This window comes from Camelina sativa, chromosome 12, assembly GCF_000633955.1.
Source record: "Camelina sativa cultivar DH55 chromosome 12, Cs, whole genome shotgun sequence".
Lineage (NCBI taxonomy): Eukaryota > Viridiplantae > Streptophyta > Magnoliopsida > Brassicales > Brassicaceae > Camelina > Camelina sativa.
This window is the reverse complement of record NC_025696.1, coordinates 12,156,351-12,172,208: the sequence shown is the minus strand read 5'-3', so window position 1 is coordinate 12,172,208 and position 15,858 is coordinate 12,156,351. Positions and strand designations below refer to the sequence as shown.

Below are 15,858 nucleotides of genomic sequence, written 5' to 3'. Positions count from 1 at the left end.
CAACTCTTGCCACACCTTTGTAAACCTGATGAAGAGATTCAAAAATAAATTAAAATTTGAAGAACTCATAGTTAAAACTTAAAAACATGATTAAAATGCAAAGAAAGAGACGAACCAGCATTTTTGGGGAGGGTTCTCCAGTTACCATATCCATGTTTCTGGATATAGTCAATAAGCTTCTGGTCTTCTTCAGACGTCCATGGTCCTTTCTTGAGACCGTTCTTCTCGCAACAAGGTGACCTTCCCATTGATTTTGTGGATGATTGTTTTATCAAAAAGATTGGTCAAATGGTTTAGTAATTATGAGCTAATCAGAGAGCTTGAGAAAATTAATATTAATAGAAAAGAGAGAAACAAAAGGTCGTAGGGTCCGTAAGGGGAAGTACAAAGTATATATAGGGATAGAAAAAAGAGGGAAGTCAAAATGGTTCGGTGCCGTCCTCTGTTTCTCAATTGGTATACGTGTCCCTTCTTTTTTCCCCACATAATAAAACAGATAAATATTGCGTTTATACGATGCTTTTATCTTTTTTTTTTTTCTTTCTTTCTCAATTGGCTTTTGAGTTTGAGTTTGTTTTTATGCTAACATGCTATATACTAATTATATATATTATCTAACTTCAAATGTCATATGTTAAACAGGAATGGAATCCATGGTCGGTCTTTTTTTTTTTTTTGTTAAAGGGTATTCAATTAATAATATATGCCCAATGGGCTATTTCCGGAATTAGGCCCATACAAAATCTCCTAAGGGCCCGACTCGTTTACATCAAACCAGACTAAACCATTAAGATACAAAACCGACTGGATTTACAAATCGAACCGGAGGACCAAACCGGTCGCTGAAAACCCTAATCTACAGAACGAAGAACTCGTTGTAGCCGCCGCCCAACATCTGCGGATACTTACCGGAACAGGACCTCCGGTAAGCCTGGACGTCGTTAGCCGAACGGAGATGGTGATCCAAGATCCGTTTCCATCCCGCCACCGTAGAGCTGTGTTGAGGAGGAGGAAGAGAACCGAGCTCGCCGTCGTCGAGAAGACTTCTTGCTCGGTCATGAGAGAGAAAGATAGTAGGGAGTAGATGAAGAGACCTTCGACAGTGGCTTAGCTCCGCCGGATCGGAACCTACCTCCCCTATCGAGACCAAACCCGCGAAACCTCCAAGATCTCCGGTCCCCAGATCTAACTATCTTCATCGCTCGTCCCTCGCCGTGAAACTCCTTCTTCCACTCTGCGTCGCTACGCCTCCGGTAGAGTTCTTACCTGAGGAGTCTCGCAGATGCTTCTCCCTTCCACTGCTCCCTTGATCTTGATCCAATGGTGTCGCCGAGAAAGATGCAGAGCCGCGGATGAAGAACCATGGGCCGTAGGGTCCTCATGATCACCGGAATTGACTGAGGACCCACCGACGGCGCACGAGGTTGTGCTCAGAAGACTCTCAACTTTGAGAGAGAAATCGCCGCGAGTGAGACTCACGCGACTTCTCTCGACCCTTTTTCACTCCATGGTCGGTCTTACAAGAACGAAAAAGAGAGAATTATTCATCAATTTCTCAAAAACGAAAATTATCATTTGTTTTCCTGATCAATATTGATTGTTTGACTTACTAAACCGTTTTGTCTTTTTTGTAAAGGACTTGCTAAACAATTGCTGGAAACGACTAAACGAGTGAGTGATCAACACAGTTTCTTTACAAAACAAAAAAAAAGTATCTTGATTAGCTTTCTTGATATATAATTGGAACTTTGATTACTCTTAAAAGCAGCTGTAACGTTGAAAATTTGCTGCTTGTTTAGTCATGAATCATCACGATATCGTGAAACATATGATATATCAGTCAATCAACCTAAGAAAAATAAAACAAGACTATATTTCGTCTAATCAATAACCATCATTAGTCTTTAAAACGGTTATATAACATCCACGAAATATCATATGAAAACCCTAATGATACCTAGATTTGAACATGTGAGATTCAATGTACTCTTACGGCCTTACTCGAGATTAAGTAATTAAAGTATTTCAAAAATAAACCAAAACTTATACATTAATGTAATTGTAGAGCTTCCACATGCAATATGAAGTCGACTCACCGTTGTTAGCACATAAGTATTGGTATTTATATCTTTTTTTTTTTGACAATTAGTATTGGTATTTATATCTTAATTAACTAAAAAGGTACTCATATACCCATAGTCCATATCGTGATAATGAAATGACACAATCAAAGGGGTGTGTATCGAGGAAAGAGCGTCGCTCTCCAAGCTTTGTGGGAAGGTTTCACATTAGCTGTCGCCCACATGAAGACGCCACGTCATTGTTTTCCCTCTTAATTTCAACTTCTATCTTTTTAGTTTTTGTTTTACTGTAATTGGGACTATTTTCCCATTTTCTAGAAAAAAGTAAATAAATAAAAATTAGATTAAGTAAAATTTAAAACATACTGTAATAGAATTGGAGTTTCGTCCTTTAAATTACCGTATTCTAGATAGGAAAACATGAGTGGTCTTTGCTGTCGGATTATCCTATTTGATTAATTTGATCAAGTTTCTCTACTATGGAGATAATGAAACGGTTCACTGACTTTTTTTTTTTCTGAATCTCCAACTGAAAAAAGAACAAAAAAAAGAACAAAATGAGTGGCCTTTGCTGTCGGATTATCCTATTTGATCAAGTTTCTCTACTTTGGAGATAATGAAACGGTTCACTCACTTTTTTTTTGTTCTGAATCTCCAATACTAAAAAAAGAACAAGAAAAAAAAAGAATACTACTTTTTTTTTTTTTTTTTTTTTTTTNAATATTAGACCAACCATTGCGCTTGGATTGCATCCAAGGAAAATTTTATCAAAGTCAAATATTCTTTATATATATGCACGTAGCACATTATAGAGAAAAAAAGGAGCGCATTTAATTCGAATGGCAATAATGGCGTTTGGTATTTGCCGAAATTTAGAAAACATTAATTGTTGAGAGATTATGATAACTTTATAGACAACAGAAAAAAATATTATCCACCAATTAATTCGTGACTGTGCGTATGTTTATTTTGATTTGTATATATTGTATACTCTCATAGTATTATATAGCTGTTGCTTTCTGTTTCCCAAATAATGAAGACCAATACTTTGTACATATTAGCTTTTCATGTGTAAGATTTTTTTTTATATATATATATATACACTATATTATATAACATGGATTGCAATTATTGGATTTATTTTTTAAACTGAGATATTCTTGTGTGGTCATTCAAAATTGGGTAGATGAATAATTACCATAAAGTATACTATTAAAGAGTGGAAATAAATAATATAAGAATTCTACTCTACACTTTCTTCTTCTTTACCAGCTCTAAATGAAAATTTATAACCTAAAACGTATTTACGAACGGAGTCCTGACTTTTTGAATGAAAAATATTATATTCTTGATCAAATTAAACTAAAGTCGTTTGGAAAAGAAAAAAAGATATAGCCGAATATTTTATCAGATTATTCGTTTACTTAAATGAAACAAATCCAATTTAAATAAAACTTGAAAGAAGAGCTCATAATTTGTAAAACTTTCATAATCAAAATCAAAGTGGGTTGAGTCAATTTAAGGGATATATCAGTTGGTTTAAGCATATGGTAAAGAGTGAAGAAACACCAAAACTCGAATGGTAAAAGATGAGTGAAGCAAAATTAAGGAGATAGACTTTAAAGCCGGCTCAGTTTGGAAAGAACCTCACGTGATGCATAAGAAGGCTCGTATAGTCATTTTAACAAACGATTAATACGTTTGCATGCCATGACGTGAAGACCATTGGCCGCTTTTGTCAACCACTAGCTGCTCGACTCGTGTTATCTACGTTTATTTTTAACAAGTATTTTATCTTTATTTTTGATAAATGAACAATTATTAATTTATAAATTTATTATACTTGTTTGTTTAAATTATCTTACTTCACTCAAACAAATTTTTGTTTTTTGATATTGAATTTCATGGGTCGAAAATATAATTCACAGAGTTATGCAAACTCCTACCTGGCTATACCTCGACCACTATGAATAGCAGGCCAATACACACTAGGAGAAATGACATAGCTAGTTAATAAACTTACAAATTAACAATACGTTTTGTTTCGTATATTCCCCACAAAGAAAGCACAATGAAAACAAAAATATTCCATACTGTATGTTATGAATACATAATCACAAATTAATTATTGATTAAACCTTCAAATAATTGCGAATAACAATAGATTCGTGAATAATTAATTGGCACTGATGAGATTAATAGTCGTATCACTCTCAAATCGGTATTTTTTAATTACATATAGCCACGGAGTACTAAATCTAATGTAAACATCACTAAATTATATCTTAGTGTGGATCTCAAATTATTTGGAACATCACGTATACTAAAATATACTTACTCTTATATATAACCATTTCTTAAAATCTTGTAATCGATTTTAGCCATTTTTTAAAAGAAGATTAATAACATTAAACGATCCGTAATATTAGGGTTATGTCTCCGCGTTTGAGGTTGGAGAATCTGTCGGGTCCAGCGACAAATGAAGTCGTTACAAAGTGCAAAATTATGATGTTGAACCAATAACAAAATCAGTTAATTAGATTATAAAAATAAGAATAAGGTTGAAGATTAGTTAGGTGTTAATGCTATATTAGCCTATAACATATTGAAAATCTAGCTAGGGTTATGCTTGCTCATGTATCATTTGCCACAATGAGATGCCCACGTGTTAGTACAGTTGACCAAATCTCATTACTTGATTAACAAACGTTTTGTAAAATTAATTAATAGACAGATTGTATACACTATAATGCAGTATATGGAGTAATATAGCATTATAGTGTTAGTACAAATTGATTTCTACCATAGTACCATCAAAAGCCAAAGAAATTTTCATTGATCCAAAGGTAATTGTTAGTTTATGTCGAAAATAGTTTGTTTACAACCAGATACACAACATACGTGTAAGTGTAACAATAAAACTTTATGTTATTAGATATTCCTTTTGTGTAAGAATCTATTTCATATTTGTTTAGAGAATTGCGGAAGGGGTTCAATTCGTTGGGAAGTAAACAACCATACACCACACACACACACAAAAAGATGATCACGGTTATTACTTATTAGAAACATGGTTCACTTCAAGACTTCTACGTACAATGTTCAAGTCATAATGAACTCGAAAGTGTTACCTTCGATCGGATGCTTTAACATGTTTGTTAAAAGTTAATAAGCCTCTTCTAATTATAAACATTTTTACTCCGTTTACTTGTCTATCTTTTGCATAAATGATGTGTCGTCTTATGTTTGTTAAGTACTTATGTTTACTCCGTTAACTAGTTATGTGTCTTATTATATGTTTGATGTTGCTAATTTTCTAATATATGTTATCAAAATAGGAGTGTCGTTGGTTCGTGTAGTGATGTGTTTCAGTAATTGAATTATTGGGAGTAATGCATGGCTTGTCTAATTATAAATTGTTTTTATCCATGGTGGCGACTGGCGAGGATCATAAACCTTTTTCGCTTATTATGAAGTTTTGTGTTTACTTAGGGTTATTAGTAGATCTCATAGTACCCGGAAGCACACGTATTACGTCGTGTAAATGCACTCATACGCACCATCAATTTCGAGTTGTAAGTAATAACAGTTTGGGAACAACAAGAACCGTACCACGTACCTAGCATATTGCCCGAATAGTTTATTTATGAAAGCCGATAACTTAAACAAAAAACATAAAGCATTTATATATTTTGCTTTTTTTTTTTTAACACCCTTACATATTTTGCATTATTCATTTGTTACGTATAAACTAAATCCTTTGAACTCAAAACAGTTGAAAGGAGCAGAGTCAGCAGACAGAGGACCAAAGATCCTTTCGTCCACATATATAAAAACGATATAATTCGATACGAAATCGTAATGGTTGTGCAGTTGATGTTGCCACTTATAAGACACTTACGTAAGACTTCATGCAAATATTATTATTTAATATACGTACGTCTTGAATTTTCGTGTTAGTTTTTAGGATTATAAATTTCGTCAATTTTTTAGCATTTGTTCGATAATAGAGTTGATGGGAAGTCTTGATAATATTAAAAATTATCATATAGAATTCGGAGGAAAGACAGACAGCAACACACTCGAGAACTCTCTGGAAATTAAATTGCGTTTTCATCTTGTTTTTTTTTTTTTCAGGATTAGTTGATCTAAAATTTCCGAACTACATAATAAAGCCAACAAACACAAAATAATTCATATCTGACTTTAATTTAACGTATTTATATACGAGTACTTCCGTGAATTTGGATTTGATGGAAATACATATACTTATTCAAATCCATATTGAGCAATTGTATATGATTGAACTTGAGAGAACGTCATGATGATGTATTCATAAGTGATTGAATTTAAAGTATTGTAAAGTTTTTTTTTTATGACATTTTAATGAATCAACATGACAGCTAAAAACCTAAGTTGGATTCTTTGTATAATTAGCTATTTTTAAAATTACAATACCTTGTAAATATTAAAGGTTATATGACTCGATGATCTTATTGATTTACAGAGAAGTGATATATATACATGAGTGTCGATGAGCTAGGGTATTCTAGGAGAGTTATGAAGAAATATACACTTTACATAAACAGAGATTCTAATCTAAGATTGTAATCAAATCATATCACGTTGATCACTCCTTAATACGCCCCCTCAAGATGGAGGGGCTTTGCGTAACTCCAATCTTGGAAATGAAGTTAGTGAAGACGGCAGTCGAGAGTGGTTTGGTGAGTACGTCTGCTAGTTGATCCTTAGTCGAGACATGAACCACACGCAGAGTGCCATTCTGAACCTGTTGCCGGATAAAATGATAGTCAATAGCTATGTGCTTCATACGGGAATGAAAAACAGGGTTTGCACATAAATATGTGGCACCTACATTGTCACAGTAGACCGTTGGAGCAGCTGATAATATGATGCCGAGTTCAGTCAACAATGAGCATACCCAAATGAGCTCGGAGAAAGCATTAGCAACTGCCCTGTACTCTGCTTCTGTTGAGGAACGCGCAACGCCCTTCTGTTTCTTAGATGACCAAGAGATAGGATTGCCTCCAAGATACACAATGTAGGCATTTGTAGAGACCATGTCAACCTTATCACCTCCCCAATCTGCATCGGAGTATGCATGGAGAGTTAGTGGTGTCCGACGCTTGAGGAGAATGCCATGCGAAGGTGTTCCACACAAGTAACGAAGCACCCTCTTAGCCGCCTGCCAATGTAAGTCTGTTGGACGATGCATGTACTGCGACAACCGGTTGACAGCGAAGGAGATACCTGGCCGTGTAAAAGCCAAATACTGGAGGCTGCCCACGACACTTCGAAACTCAGTCGGATCAGGGAGCGGAGAACCGGAGTGAATCGTAAGACTGGGTGTCGTTGCCATCGGAGTACACACTGGTTTTGCATGAAGCATCTTCGTCTTAGTCAATAAATCAAGGATATACCTTCGTTGAGTCAGATACAGACCAGAGGAATCTCGAGAAGCTTCAATGCCGAGGAAGTACGTTAAGTCTTCATGATCCTTAACCGAGAACCTATCTGTCAAACTCGTGAGAGTTGTAAGAAGCAGAGCTTTATCATTTCCTGTGACCAATATGTCATCAACATANAATAGCTATGTGCTTCATACGGGAATGAAAAACAGGGTTTGCACATAAATATGTGGCACCTACATTGTCACAGTAGACCGTTGGAGCAGCTGATAATATGATGCCGAGTTCAGTCAACAATGAGCATACCCAAATGAGCTCGGAGAAAGCATTAGCAACTGCCCTGTACTCTGCTTCTGTTGAGGAACGCGCAACGCCCTTCTGTTTCTTAGATGACCAAGAGATAGGATTGCCTCCAAGATACACAATGTAGGCATTTGTAGAGACCATGTCAACCTTATCACCTCCCCAATCTGCATCGGAGTATGCATGGAGAGTTAGTGGTGTCCGACGCTTGAGGAGAATGCCATGCGAAGGTGTTCCACACAAGTAACGAAGCACCCTCTTAGCCGCCTGCCAATGTAAGTCTGTTGGACGATGCATGTACTGCGACAACCGGTTGACAGCGAAGGAGATACCTGGCCGTGTAAAAGCCAAATACTGGAGGCTGCCCACGACACTTCGAAACTCAGTCGGATCAGGGAGCGGAGAACCGGAGTGAATCGTAAGACTGGGTGTCGTTGCCATCGGAGTACACACTGGTTTTGCATGAAGCATCTTCGTCTTAGTCAATAAATCAAGGATATACCTTCGTTGAGTCAGATACATACTAGAGGAATCTCGAGAAGCTTCAATGCCGAGGAAGTACGTTAAGTCTTCATGATCCTTAACCGAGAACCTATCTGCCAAACTCGTGAGAGTTTTAAGAAGCAGAGCTTTATCATTTCCTGTGACCAATATGTCATCAACATAGACTAATAAATAGACAATGGACGTTCCACGGCGAAGAATAAATAGGGAAGTATCAGCAACCGATTTAATGAAGCCAGCAGTAAGCAAATACGTTTTTAACTCCAAGTACCAGGCCCGCGGTGCTTGTTTTAATCCGTAAATTGCTTTATTAAGTTTGCAAACAAAATCGGGTCGGTCAATATCAACGAACCCTGGCGGTTGAGACATGTACACTTCCTCGGACAGAGTCCCCTGAAGGAAGGCGTTGTTCACATCAAGCTGACGAATAGGCCAATCACGCGCAACCGCAACACCTAGAACGACACGGATGGTTGTAGACTTTACAACGGGACTGAAAGTATCCTCATAATCAATTCCGGATTGCTGATTGTATCCCTTGGCGACAAGACGTGCCTTGTAGCGGTTAACCGTTCCAACCGTGTTGTATCTTGTAGTGAAAACCCATCGACAACCCACTATGGTTACCGGGTGTGACGGTTTCAGGATAAATCCCAAGTCCGATTGCGAAGTTGTGCATTGATCTCATCCGTGACTGCTCGTCGCCAACGTTCGTCTTGAAGGGCCTGTAGCGCTGTCCGGGGTTGTGAGGAAGCAAGTCTAGCCGCCAAAGCATACTTTTTATTTGGTTTGCGGATGCCTAACTTTGATCTGGTCGCCATGGAGTGACGAATGGGAGGTGGCGGCGGTGCCGGCAGAGGTTGAGACGACGGAGAAGACAGAGAGGGAGACGACGAAACAGGGGTTGTTGTTGCAGACGTAAGGGAGTGAGACCGAGAGGGAGATGATGACGACGACGAGGGAGATGATGAAACCAAAGTCGGTGTTGGCGCAGGTAGTGATGACGATGAAGAGGAAGACAGAGTATCGGTCGATGGTGACGGGGTCAATGTGGTCGTGGTTGTTTTGTTGGGCTGATTTGGATTTGGGAGATCAATTTGGACATTAGGTTGAGGCTGAATGGGGATATTTAGTGTTTGGGCATTGAGATGGTGTTGTCGGGCTTGATCGGTTGTAGGTGAGTGTTGCTGGGCCGTGGGTTGCGGCCCATTTTGAGTAAGAGCAGTAGGCTCAAGAGGAATTATCGGGGTTGGAGAGAGAGATGTAGAGGAACGTACCTGAAATGACGACACCGGAGAAGGCAATGGAGAAGACGATGGAGGGTGAGGAAGCGGACCAACGGGGGTAGACAGTAGCGGAGAGTGTAGAGGAGTGACCAAAGATGAAGTTGAGACCGAGTGAGACAAGTCTTCAACCGCAGAGGCAGAACGAGCAAAGGGAAATTCAGTTTCAACGAACTGAACATGCCGTGAAACATAGAGCCGTCCTGTGTTGAGATCGAGACAGTGATATGCACTCTGAGATGCCGAATAACCAAGGAAAACACACGGCCTGGATCGATGATCCAGTTTGTTCAACGCATACGGTCGTAACCACGGGTAACAGGTACATCCAAAAACACGCAATTTATCATAGTTAGGAGCAACATCAAACAATTTTTCAAATGGAGACTGCTGTTGCAATACAGGGGTTGGTAGCCGATTGATGAGATATATGGCTGTGGAGAAGGCAAACGGCCAATAAGTGGTAGGCATGGACGCACGTGACAGAAGAGCAAGGCCTGTCTCCACAATATGTCTATGTTTGCGTTCGGATAATCTGTTGAGCTCCGGTGTATGTGGTGGAGTTGTATAATGTTCAATCCCATGAGTGGTGAGATAGGCACGAAGAGCTATGTATTCGCCTCCATTATCCGAGTATAGAGTTTGTATGCGGGTTTGAAAACGATTCTCAACCAAGGCTTTGAAGGCAATAAAGGTAGATTTGACATCCGACTTTTGTTTGAGGGGGTAGAACCAAGTATATCGAGTGTAATGATCAACGAATATAAGGTAGTATTTGCAGTTGTCATGAGATAATATAGGTGAAGTCCATACATCGGAAAAGAGATATTGAAGGGGCTTTGTGGAGTGAAGGGTAGATGTTGAAAAAGGTAGTTTATGTGTTTTATTAAGCAAACAATCCGAACAAGACAAGGATTCAGAAGTAGAAGATGAAATAGGCAAAGAAAACTTTGAAATAATAGTGTTTAAGGCAGCGGAGGAAGGGTGTCCAAGACGAGCATGCCAAGCGGAGAGAGACGCTTTAGAGGTTGGTGAAGCATAAAGAGCCTGTACTTGAGATCTCGTCACTGGCCACTCATACAACCCATCTTTAGTCTTTCCTTGGAGCAATAGGCCCCCCGTGGTCAGATCCCTCACCTGAAACGCAGCCGGAAAGAATGACACCGAAACGTTATTAGAATTGCAAAGGCGATACACAGATACGAGATTCTTATGAATAAGAGGCACACATAAAACATCTTGTAAAGAAAGAGATCGAGTATCAGTAGGAAGTGTAGCTAAACCCTTGTGAGTAATCTTCAAACCTGAGCCATCACCAATGACGACAGCATCATCACCAGAGTAAGGCTGATGAAGAGCAAGATTGCGCAAGTCCGAGGTAATATGGTGTGTTGCACCACTGTCAAGCATCCAATCCTCAGGGTTGAGAATTGAACCTAGAGCAAGATTCGCCCGAGGCTGCCAAGGAGTGAAAGGAGTGCGCTGTTGGAAGCCAGAGGAGGACAAAAGGTGCTGAAGTTGAGGACAACGACGAGCAGAGTGTCCTTGAACATTGCAGTACTGACATTTGCCGAGATACGAACGGTACGACCGTTGATCAGATCGCAAGGATGAATTGTGGGAGGCGGACTGGGTGGAGTTGTTGTTGTTGGAGCGATTTCGGTTGGAGGAACCACCCCTAGAGTTGTTGTTGTGCCGCTGCATAGCAACACTTGCCGTGACAGGAAGGATGGACGGAGCCGCTTTGGACAGAAGTTAAGCTTCACGGTTACGTAAACGCTCGTGAACATACACAATTGTGGGAGAGACATCACGAGCTTCAATATGGTCGATGACAGGACGATAATCTTCTGGTAATCCGTCAAGGATGATTTCGATCTGGTCATCGTGCTCCAAGGGTTTTCCCAAGCTAGCAAGAGTATCAAACCGTGTAGTAAGCCCTTGGAGATACTCATCAATCGTGCGATTGCCCTTGGTCCATGCCTTCAGTTGGTCCTTTACTTGTTGAACGTGACCACGGCTGGGTTTGGCAAACGTGTCTGCCAAGGTACTCCAAATCTCCGAAGCCATGGTCGTGCGAGAAAAGAGAGGTTGTACAGTCAGGGAAATAGAGCCAAAGAGGGCACTATAAACCAACAGGTCTTGTCGCTTCCATGCCACATAAGCAGGATTTTCAGAGACGACATCGTTGGTGGTGATAGTGGACGGCGGGATCTAGCAAGAACCATCCAGATGCCCAACGAGACCATGGCCATCGACCAAAGCCCGAACTTGAAGCTTCCACATGAGAAAGTTGGTTTGAGTGAGTTTGGTCACGTTCGTCATATTGACGTGAAGAAGAGTTTGGTTGTTGGTAACGATAGTATCGGTCATCGTAGGAGAAGAGGCTGAAGACATAGAGGAAAGAATAGAGAAAACGGAGAAGAAGAAGAACAGAGGAAAATTTTTTATTTTTATTTTTGATATTAAGCCTGCTCTGATACCATATTAAAGGTTATATGACTCGATGATCTTATTGATTTACAGAGAAGTGATATATATACATGAGTGTCGATGAGCTAGGGTATTCTAGGAGAGTTATGAAGAAATATACACTTTACATAAACAGAGATTCTAATCTAAGATTGTAATCAAATCATATCACGTTGATCACTCCTTAATACGCCCCCTCAAGATGGAGGGGCTTTGCGTAACTCCAATCTTGGAAATGAAGTTAGTGAAGACGGCAGTCGAGAGTGGTTTGGTGAGTACGTCTGCTAGTTGATCCTTAGTCGAGACATGAACCACACGCAGAGTGCCATTCTGAACCTGTTGCCGGATAAAATGATAGTCGATAGCTATGTGCTTCATACGGGAATGAAAAACAGGGTTTGCACATAAATACGTTGCACCTACATTGTCACAGTAGACCGTTGGAGCAGCTGATAATATGATGCCGAGTTCAGTCAACAATGAGCATACCCAAATGAGCTCGGAGGAAGCATTAGCAACTGCCTTGTACTCTGCTTCCGTTGAGGAACGCGCAACGCCCTTTTGTTTCTTAGATGACCAGGAGATAGGATTTCCTCCAAGATACACAATGTAGGCATTTGTAGAGACCATGTCAACCTTATCACCTCCCCAATCTGCATCGGAGTATGCATGGAGAGTTAGTGGTGTCCGACGCTTGAGGAGAATGCCATGCGAAGGTGTTCCACACAAGTAACGAAGCACCCTCTTAGCCGCCTGCCAATGTAAGTCTGTTGGACGATGCATGTACTGCGACAACCGGTTGACAGCGAAGGAGATACCTGGCCGTGTAAAAGCCAAATACTGGAGGCTGCCCACGACACTTCGAAACTCAGTCGGATCAGGGAGCGGAGAACCGGAGTGAATCGTAAGACTGGGTGTCGTTGCCATCGGAGTACACACTGGTTTTGCATGAAGCATCTTCGTCTTAGTCAATAAATCAAGGATATACCTTCGTTGAGTCAGATACAGACCAGAGGAATCTCGAGAAGCTTCAATGCCGAGGAAGTACGTTAAGTCTTCATGATCCTTAACCGAGAACCTATCTGTCAAACTCGTGAGAGTTGTAAGAAGCAGAGCTTTATCATTTCCTGTGACCAATATGTCATCAACATAGACTAATAAATAGACAATGGACGTTCCACGGCGAAGAATAAATAGGGAAGTATCAGCAACCGATTTAATGAAGCCAGCAGTAAGCAAATACGTTTTTAACTCCAAGTACCAGGCCCGCGGTGCTTGTTTTAATCCGTAAATTGCTTTATTAAGTTTGCAAACAAAATCGGGTCGGTCAATATCAACGAACCCTGGCGGTTGAGACATGTACACTTCCTCGGACAGAGTCCCCTGAAGGAAGGCGTTGTTCACATCAAGCTGACGAATAGGCCAATCACGCGCAACCGCAACACCTAGAACGACACGGATGGTTGTAGACTTTACAACGGGACTGAAAGTATCCTCATAATCAATTCCGGATTGCTGATTGTATCCCTTGGCGACAAGACGTGCCTTGTAGCGGTTAACCGTTCCAACCGTGTTGTATCTTGTAGTGAAAACCCATCGACAACCCACTATGGTTACCGGGTGTGACGGTTTCAGGATAAATCCCAAGTCCGATTGCGAAGTTGTGCATTGATCTCATCCGTGACTGCTCGTCGCCAACGTTCGTCTTGAAGGGCCTGTAGCGCTGTCCGGGGTTGTGAGGAAGCAAGTCTAGCCGCCAACGCATATTTTTTATTTGGTTTGCGGATGCCTAACTTTGATCTGGTCGCCATGGAGTGACGAATGGGAGGTGGCGGCGGTGCTGGCAGAGGTTGAGACGACGGAGAAGACAGAGAGGGAGACGACGAAACAGGGGTTGTTGTTGCAGACGTAAGGGAGTGAGACCGAGAGGGAGATGATGACGACGACGAGGGAGATGATGAAACCAAAGTCGGTGTTGGCGCAGGTAGTGATGACGATGAAGAGGAAGACAGAGTATCGGTCGATGGTGACGGGGTCAATGTGGTCGTGGTTGTTTTGTTGGGCTGATTTGGATTTGGGAGATCAATTTGGACATTAGGTTGAGGCTGAATGGGGATATTTAGTGTTTGGGCATTGAGATGGTGTTGTCGGGCTTGATCGGTTGTAGGTGAGTGTTGCTGGGCCGTGGGTTGCGGCCCATTTTGAGTAAGAGCAGTAGGCTCAAGAGGAATTATCGGGGTTGGAGAGAGAGATGTAGAGGAACGTACCTGAAATGACGACACCGGAGAAGGCAATGGAGAAGACGATGGAGGGTGAGGAAGCGGACCAACGGGGGTAGACAGTAGCGGAGAGTGTAGAGGAGTGACCAAAGATGAAGTTGAGACCGAGTGAGACAAGTCTTCAACCGCAGAGGCAGAACGAGCAAAGGGAAATTCAGTTTCAACGAACTGAACATGCCGTGAAACATAGAGCCGTCCTGTGTTGAGATCGAGACAGTGATATGCACTCTGAGATGCCGAATAACCAAGGAAAACACACGGCCTGGATCGATGATCCAGTTTGTTCAACGCATACGGTCGTAACCACGGGTAACAGATACATCCAAAAACACGCAGTTTATCATAGTTAGGAGCAACATCAAACAATTTTTCAAATGGAGACTGCTGTTGCAATACAGGGGTTGGTAGCCGATTGATGAGATATATGGCTGTGGAGAAGGCAAACGGCCAATAAGTGGTAGGCATGGACGCACGTGACAGAAGAGCAAGGCCTGTCTCCACAATATGTCTATGTTTGCGTTCGGATAATCTGTTGAGCTCCGGTGTATGTGGTGGAGTTGTATAATGTTCAATCCCATGAGTGGTGAGATAGGCACGAAGAGCTATGTATTCGCCTCCATTATCCGAGTATAGAGTTTGTATGCGGGTTTGAAAACGATTCTCAACCAAGGCTTTGAAGGCAATAAAGGTAGATTTGACATCCGACTTTTGTTTGAGGGGGTAGAACCAAGTATATCGAGTGTAATGATCAACGAATATAAGGTAGTATTTGCAGTTGTCATGAGATAATATAGGTGAAGTCCATACATCGGAAAAGAGATATTGAAGGGGCTTTGTGGAGTGAAGGGTAGATGTTGAAAAAGGTAGTTTATGTGTTTTATTAAGCAAACAATCCGAACAAGACAAGGATTCAGAAGTAGAAGATGAAATAGGCAAAGAAAACTTTGAAATAATAGTGTTTAAGGCAGCGGAGGAAGGGTGTCCAAGACGAGCATGCCAAGCGGAGAGAGACGCTTTAGAGGTTGGTGAAGCATAAAGAGCCTGTACTTGAGATCTCGTCACTGGCCACTCATACAACCCATCTTTAGTCTTTCCTTGGAGCAATAGGCCCCCCGTGGTCAGATCCCTCACCTGAAACGCAGCCGGAAAGAATGACACCGAAACGTTATTAGAATTGCAAAGGCGATACACAGATACGAGATTCTTATGAATAAGAGGCACACATAAAACATCTTGTAAAGAAAGAGATCGAGTATCAGTAGGAAGTGTAGCTAAACCCTTGTGAGTAATCTTCAAACCTGAGCCATCACCAATGACGACAGCATCATCACCAGAGTAAGGCTGATGAAGAGCAAGATTGCGCAAGTCCGAGGTAATATGGTGTGTTGCACCACTGTCAAGCATCCAATCCTCAGGGTTGAGAATTGAACCTAGAGCAAGATTCGCCCGAGGCTGCCAAGGAGTGAAAGGAGTGCGCTGTTGGAAGCCAGAGGAGGACAAAAGGTGC

General features: G+C 41.0%; 1 protein-coding gene across 1 annotated transcript in view; it reads right to left on the bottom strand.

Moving 5' to 3' along the window:
* LOC104731396 (myb-related protein 308-like) overlaps window positions 1-343 on the bottom strand; it is a 2,181-nt gene extending 1,838 nt beyond the window's left edge. Inside the window, exon 1 of the mRNA XM_019233797.1 lies at window positions 116-343. Within this exon, the coding sequence (XP_019089342.1) occupies window positions 116-248 (133 nt within the window). The 5' untranslated portion in view covers window positions 249-343. The remainder of the gene's footprint in view (window positions 1-115) is intronic.